The sequence below is a fragment of the Rhincodon typus genome, chromosome 5 (genome assembly GCF_021869965.1).
Source record: "Rhincodon typus isolate 14 chromosome 5, sRhiTyp1.1, whole genome shotgun sequence".
NCBI lineage: Eukaryota > Metazoa > Chordata > Chondrichthyes > Orectolobiformes > Rhincodontidae > Rhincodon > Rhincodon typus.
This window is the reverse complement of record NC_063336.1, coordinates 117,484,393-117,492,439: the sequence shown is the minus strand read 5'-3', so window position 1 is coordinate 117,492,439 and position 8,047 is coordinate 117,484,393. Positions and strand designations below refer to the sequence as shown.

Genomic DNA, 8,047 nt, shown 5'->3' with positions numbered 1-8,047 from the left:
CCTAACTCCCCACGTACACTCACCTTTACTGGCTCCATCCCCGCCTCTTCGACCTGTTTGTTTCCTCTCCACCTATCCTCTCCTCTATCCATCTTCTATCCGCCTCCCACTCTCTCCCTATTTATTTCAGAACCCCCTTCCCCTCCCCCTTTTCTGATGAAGGGTCTAGGCCCGAAACGTCAGCCTTTCCGCTCCTATGATGCTGCTTGGCCTGCTGTGTACATCCAGCCCTGCACCTTGTTGTCTCTTGAATAAAGATGGTTCTCTTGGAATCCTTTTGGCCTTAATATTGACCATCTTATGTTAATGACACCTAATTTTCAACTTGGTCACAAGGAGAAACAGTGTGATTTGGAAAATAAAACACATTTAGATAATGGTTTCGTTAAATTTGTGCAATCTTTTTCTTGTCTTGTTATAACTATTGTGATGGACCACCTTAGTTTATCTGAAATATTAGAAGGAATTAGATGGATGATTGCAGTCTTTTGTTAAATTACACTTTCAGAACTCAACAGGCGCACTGATCAAGTTGATACTTGTATTTATTTTCCCCAGTATTGCTGGTTGAGGGAGCAAAAGTAAGTGTCACTGCCCGTAACACTGTGCAATATACAAGCTAGGCTATAGTTAGTCAGTTCTCACTTCTCTCCCTCTGTCACTCCTTACCTTGTAGTAAAGATGAATGAACTGCTTTATAGGGCAATTTGGCTGTATGGACCAGGAAGATCTAGAAGCCACAGGTTTCATTTCTTTTTCTGGATGGTCAATGAGTTAAAGTTGGGAAGGAAAAGATCTTGTAGAAATATTCGTGTATTTCATGAAAATGTTGAGAAAACTTATATTTTCTATTTGTAGAGAAAAATACACAATATATGTCAGTCCTTTGATATTTCAGTTGGGTACGGGCAGTGTTTTCAAAGTACTGTTTTCAAAGAAAATTGCTTTACTTTGTGTGAAATGACTGAACAAAATCACCAAAGTAAACCACAAAGCCAGAGTTTTGCCACTGAGCCAAAATTATACAAATAACAGTTAAGTAATAAACATGAGCTGCAAGCAGTTCAAAGTCTGATCTGCAGGTCTTCGAGATGGGAAGGGCCCTGAGGTAGAAAGGGTTACTGGCATGCAGTTGATGGTCCAATTGGTTTGTAATTGCAAAATTTTCAGATGACCTCTTTGACTAAAAAAGTGTCCCATATGAATTGCTTCACAGGTTACATGACATTCTGAACAGGTTGTTGGGAAGATTGGCTAAACAAGAGAAAATGTATCGTGAAGAGAATCAGAGTCTAAGTGACCAATACAAGCGGACGGTAGAACTATATAAGGACCTACAGAAGAAAATGAGGTTTTTGAATTCTAATTGAAAATGTATTATTGTGCATATTATCACTAAGAGCACCTCTTGGTATGCATTCCTATTCTTAACTAGCCAAGTACCCTTAACATTTAATGTCACTGCCTACCACATTGGTCTCTGGAAAGAAAAACACACATCATTTATAAACATACACTCAAACTCTGTAGTTCCTAGTTGTTGGCTTTATGTTCCTCTCAGTTCCTTTGTGGTTATTATCTCTTAATGGTCTTGCCCACAGTAAAATATTCACTTTTTCTCACTTTCTCTCTTGGATGATCCCTGTTGTTTCTTTCTCGGGTTCAAGGTTGCACGTGTCTGAAACACAGCCACCTTAGCTGTCCAAAGTAAGTTTAACCATGTCAGGCTTAGCTAGGCTGTGCCCCTGTTGGCAAAATGGTTCACTACTTTAGACTAATCTTGAAAGGCAAAGATTATCTCAGATTCCCTTTTTAAAAATCACTTCCTTAAACTCTTTTTCCTTTATTCTTCCAGCCCCATTTTCTAACATCTCTGACATATGAGATCTTTGCTCAGCTACCTCTGTTGGTTTTGTTTTTCTTTTGCCCAGAACATTTTTCTTTAGTTTCTTCCCAACCTTCCTTTTGCCCTGTCCAAACTTCCTCATACAGGGGACCCAGCTTCTACTCCCCCAAAATCATTTCTACTGAACTTTTGGTCACCTCCTGCACTCTCTCACTTCTGTTTTAGCTAGTATTGTAAATATATTTCCACTTCATAGGTATTGTCCTTCTTTGAAAATTGCTATGATTATCTCATTTCTCTACATTGTCACCCTGTGTTCTTGCTTCTCCTGGAGATTTTTGGAATGAAAGGCTTGGTGCCATATTTAAGAGCTATCCGGACATGTTTTTCTCTCAATGCAAGTCTGCAGCATCACTGGAGCTTGTCTTGGTCACATCTCACATTTCATGCCCCCACCTCTCATATTCCTCTCCATGGTGACTTGCAATGGTGGCTGTAAAGTTATTGAACTCAACATTGAGACCTAGAGGCTGCAGATTTCCTAAGGAGAAAATGAAATGTTGTTCTTCGAGCTTGTGCTGAGGCTCACTGAAATGCTGCAGTAGGCCTGTGGCAGAAATGTGGCCAGGGATGTGTTAATGTTGCAGGCAACTGGGAGCTCTGGATTATTTTTGCTGACAGAATGTAGATGGTCTACAAAGCAGTCACCCCGTATGTGTTTTGTCTTCCTGATGTAGAGGACACCACACTGTGAACAGCAAATACAGTAGACTAGATAGAATGAAGTGCAGGTAAATCTCTGCTTCAGTTTGAAGGTGTGTCTAAGGCCTTGGATGTTGAGGAGAGAGGAGGTAAATGGGAAGGTGTTACACTAGTGATTGCATGGGAAGGTGCCATGTGGATGTGGAGATTGAAGAGGAATGGACCAGTGTGTCCTGGGGGAACGGTCTCTACGGAAGGCAGACAAGGGATGGGAGGGGAATATGTGCCTGGTCATGGCATTCTATTGGAGGTGATGGAAATGGTGGTGTACAATTCATTCCATCCTCACTAGTGCCAGAGGGCAACCCCTTGTGACTAAATTTTCGGGTACATGGAGACTGCATTGGCTAAGCACTTAAATATTCTGATATTCACATATTCTGATGAAGATTCACTGAACTCGAAATGTTAACTCTGCTTTCTCCCCAACAGATGCTGCCAGACCTTCTGAGTTTTTACAGCAATGTTTTTGATTCAGATTTAAAATTGAGAATGATCCAAATTATAAAATGCTAACATGTAGGGATATGTTAAGACAAGAAAGTCCATTAATTTTAGATATGAACCCAAAACTATGCAAGTATAAAATGAATACTGCAAATAAAATAGAGAATGGAAGACATTTTTAAAAATTCATCTCCTGGACTGCTAACAAATGCAGTCTATGCTGTTTTAATATTTACTTTTGAAAAATAAAGATAAATGTTGGATTAGAATGTTGGTAAGTTTAGTACCTTATCTATTCTTTTACCAGACATTTTGCTGTAATTGATGCAAAGAAATTTGAAGGTGTTTGGTTAATGAATGAGAAAGAGACCAAGGATCTAGTCAGAAAGGCTCTCGATGTTGACCGAATAGTTCATGAGCAACAATTGGGCTTGAGTTGGACAAGTCCAGATCTTTGTTTTATGAAGAATGTTGGACCAATTGTATGCAAGACTAAGAAGAAAAAATCAGCTGCTGAGCTGGCGGAAGAAGTTATTCTAGGAGGTGAGATTCTTTAATGTGTTTAAGAGCTGTTCAAGAAACTAAGAGGGCATGGGACTGAGTAATCTTTAAATGGTAACTAGTCATTTGTAAATAGCCAAGATAATTTTAAATATATTGATTAGTTGATAATTGCTTAAAACAAAATATCTTAATTTGTTTTATTTATTACATATGTCATATTATGAATTTTGCTAGTCGAGGTGTGATTTGGAGTATTCCACTATGAGAAAACTGGTGATAATTCTTTTCATTCATTCTTGGGATGTGAGCATTGCTGGTAAGATCTCTTTTATTGCCCATCCTTATTTGCCCTCTTGAAAATCAGCTGGTGTGGCTAGCCTGCTTCCAAATTTCTGCATAATTTTTGTTCTGTCTGCTTTTCTGTCCTTTTCTCTTCTGGAGGTCTCAGTCCAGTGGTCATGTCCCTCAAATAGTTTTCCTCGTATCAGGAAATCATCATCATGATGAGATGGTATCAATCCTGCATCTCACTATTTTGGTTTTGTATCTTGGTGCTCCAATGCACTTCATCAATGCACCAATTGAATAGATTTTGATGTTGGTAAAGTGTGTACTTTAACAGTGATTAAACTCGTTTTAGCAGAGAGAAAGGAAAGAGATTTGGACGATGAAACAGAAACAGGCCATAAGTCATTGTGGAGTACTCTTTTCCAAAACATTTGTTATTCAGCTAGTGAGGAGAAAGCATTGGAATTATGTGGTGGAACACCTGGAAATATCTCATTGTCGACTGTCAAAACATTGCTAGAAGTCTTGTGTGATGAGTCTGTAAGTATTTTTCTTGTTCTTGCAAGCAGCATTTCATTTAATAAGATATATTTGTGCCAAAGACTCTCTGTTTGACCTACAAAATGTCCTTAACATTACCCAATTCAATGTGCTCCTGTACTATGTAATCAAGCTCCAGTGTGCATTGCACAGAAAATAAATTCCTCTGCATACAGGTGATACGTATATGTACAATGGGATGGAACTTTGTGTGTCAATATTTCCAGTGCGATTCTCTGAAAATCAGCCAAACCATTGCGAAAGATTTAGGAATTTCCAGTGCAGGTTATGTTCAGTCCAAAATGTGCTTCCCTCTTTGGCGTGCGACTAAAGACATTGTGCTGGAAGATGACCATGCCCACAATACTATCCGTGCCCCAGATCAAATTAATTACTATATCTTTTCTTGGCTATTTGTCTATGTTAATGGACCTTCAAGGAAGTTAAAATTACATTTTCCTGGCTAAACAGCACTGAGAGATACATTTAAAAACTTGTATAAAAGTAACTCTTAAACTGATTACTGATTAAGCCAATGAAACCAGTAAATGGAACTGTGCAGTTGAATTTTCAATTACTTAAAATTGGGTTACTCAGGTAGTGAACTCGTATCTTATTTTGATGTTAGTAAAATTATTAACCCTTATTTTTCAGTAATATGAAAATTTAATGAGAGTTAACACTGTTGAATATGTCGAGGATCTTTTTAATCTGAAGAAGCTACTTTTGAAAATTCTTCCTGATTTTGTTTGTTATTATGCACATTGGTTTGAGCAAAATTTGAGCTATGAAACCAATTTGGGAGACGAATAAAAGTTTGATCACTGTTTGTTCCCTGATGGTACCCATTTTGGAATATAAAGTGCATGCCAAAATCAGTGATAGGTGATAAACAACTTTTTTCAAGATAGGGTAAGTTGGATTTTTCAATTATAAGCACCAGTCTGTTGGTACATTACTTCAAGAGGTAAAAGAAAATGCATTGCATGTTTGTAGCAGCCACCAGACTGTGGGTAAATTCCCTGTGGGATATATTCATTTCCGTAGAATTTCCGTCTGTATTGCAATATTTAGATTATAAAGTAATATTTTCCTCTTTTGACAGGGTTTTCTGATTGAAAGCAAGCTTCTTAAAATTCTTATTCCCCTCAAGAAGGATGAACAATCGCTAATAAAACTGGATGCCATTTTCGCTGTAAGACCTACAGATTTTCATGAGAATATTTTCTTGTAGCCTTTAGATTTTGTGTTTGATTTGTATAAACAGCTTTTTTGGGTACTTACTGAAGCTAATAGTGTAAATACAATCAGTATCTTGAAGTAGAAGCCTTCTAATTAGAGTGGTGAGACTGCATAAAATGTGCACTTAAAAGGAAAATAACCACATGGCCAGGTACAATTGCAATTACAACACTCATACAGTTCTTCAATGGTGTTAATATCACTTTGTCACAAATGGAGCTAATTGAAACAATCCCTGACTACTATCTAATGCCCTAACCATTTGCTGCCTATCTTGGCTGTTGTTATTTGTCTTTGATTAATTAATTTTGTTCAGAAAAATCGGGACAGGCAGTGCTAACAAGCGGGTGCAGAAACAGAGGGAACCTGGGATGTATGAATCCTTAAAGGCAACAGGACACACTGAGCAAATTGTTTCAGAAGTGTGTAAGATCCTTAACTTTATAAATAAAAACAAAATTAAAAAGAGAGTTATACTAAACCTGGTTTGGCTCCAGTTGGAGAACTGTGGTCAGTTCTGGCTTTCATACTTTAGGAAGCATATCAAGCTCTTAGAAGGCGTATAAAGGATATTTGCTAGATTGGCAGTTGGGATGAATGGCCAGTTACGTAAACTGAAACTATTAGGGTCATTCTTCAAGCAGAAATGTTAAAATGAGATGTTTGCACAGTCACTGTGATTTAATGGAGTAAATCGGGAGAAACTATTTCCAGTTGCATAACTGTTGAGCAACCAGGGGCACAGATTTAAGGTAAAATAAGAAGAGTTGAGAGACGAAACATTTTTATTCAATGAGCTGTTATGTACTAGAGTGCAGTGCCTGAAAGAATTATAGAAATTAAATAATGGTTTTCAAAATATAATTTGACAAATAATTGAAGAGAATAAAATTGGGAGGGCTTTAAAGATTAATTGTATTGATTTTCAAAAAATGGCGGCATGGTGGCTCAGTGGTTAGCACTGCTGCCTCACAGCAAGGACCCGGGTTCGATTCCACCCTCAGGCGACTGTCTGTGTGGAGTTTGTACATTCTCCCTGTGTCTGCGTGGGTTTCCTCCAGGTGCTCCAGTTTCCTCCCACAGTCCGAAGATGTGCAGGCTAGGTGGATTGGCCGTGGTAAATTGCCCATAGTGTTCAGGGACGTATAGATTAGGTGGTTTATAGGGAGAATGGGTCTGGGTGGGATGCTTTGAGGTTCGGTGTGGACTGGTTGGGCTGAAGGGCCTGTTTCCACACTGTAGGGATTCTATGATCTATGATGATTCTATGAACAGGGCCTAATGGGCAAATGACCATCTTCTGTGCTATATAAGTTTTTGTTCTCTTGTCTCATCAAACAACCTGGTAGTAAACTGGCACCATGTGCTGAATTTGCTGTGACATGATTGATCACTGAGATTACAGCAGTACAAAGCAAGTTAATTGTTTCATTACTGGGCTGCAAAAGCTCTACAACATGCATAAATTCTTAGGTTCCCATTGTGAAACGTATAAACAATCGTTCCAAGAGTACTGATAGGAATTTTTACATTGGTATATTTTTGGGTCCTTTTCTTGCATAAATTAAAAAGACATACTAAACTGTAGACTCCAGTTGGTATTTGAGAGTTTTAAATAGATAGCAAGTACTGTATATTAAAATATCCAGTAACACTGAGACACACTACTGACCATTTAAATAAAAAGAGCCTTTTCAAAGTATTTCATAACGCAGTATTAAATCCCAAAAAAAGTTCCATTTGAGTAGGTGAGATGTCACTTATTTATGTAATTTAACGTTTACTATTTGCCTACAGGAATGTTATTAATGGCAAAGATTAAATGCTGTTGTAGGCCATGATGTGCAGTCGAAATTCATGAATAATTAATAAATTTGTGAATTACCATGAAAAAAAGCTTTATTTCTATTCCCAGCTATAGTTTTCACAACTGTCTGACCAAAATTCTAAGATTTTCATCAAGTCGAGATCCACAGTTAATACAACACTATGACTTTGGTCTTCACATGTATTATAATACATGAAGAAAATGATCTGGGTAGAGAAAGAAATGAACGCCTGAGTGACTTAGACCTTTATAAATGTAAATCGTGCTCTGTAAAGGCTACCTAACAGTAATTCTAACAAAGACTACACAAATTCTTTCCTCAGAGGAAGGTGCATCTACTGTGGGACATATCTATTTGTAAAATTGAAAAAGAAATTCTAGTTAATTTCTTGTTTTATGTAGGCTTTAGGAATAGAGAATGAAGATGATATCATCAAGTTGACAGAGTTCTTCATCAAGCATTGTAAGTCTTCTAACCTTGAATTAGAGAAGGTAAGACACATTGACTTCAGAAACAAATTGAAGTCTGCTTTTGACTTATAGTCATCATTGTTTTTTGAAAGAGATGCATTGGTATTTCATTGCTGAGC

The 8,047-nt window shown here is 37.6% G+C and overlaps 1 protein-coding gene across 1 annotated transcript in view; it reads left to right on the top strand.

The window, feature by feature from the left end:
* Nucleotides 1-8,047, top strand: part of drc1 (dynein regulatory complex subunit 1 homolog (Chlamydomonas)) — an 85,024-nt gene that overhangs the window by 68,732 nt on the left and 8,245 nt on the right. Inside the window, 5 exon segments of the mRNA XM_048597157.1 lie at nt 1,217-1,351; nt 3,363-3,598; nt 4,200-4,387; nt 5,493-5,582; nt 7,860-7,949. Of these exon segments, the coding sequence (XP_048453114.1) occupies nt 1,217-1,351; nt 3,363-3,598; nt 4,200-4,387; nt 5,493-5,582; nt 7,860-7,949 (739 nt within the window).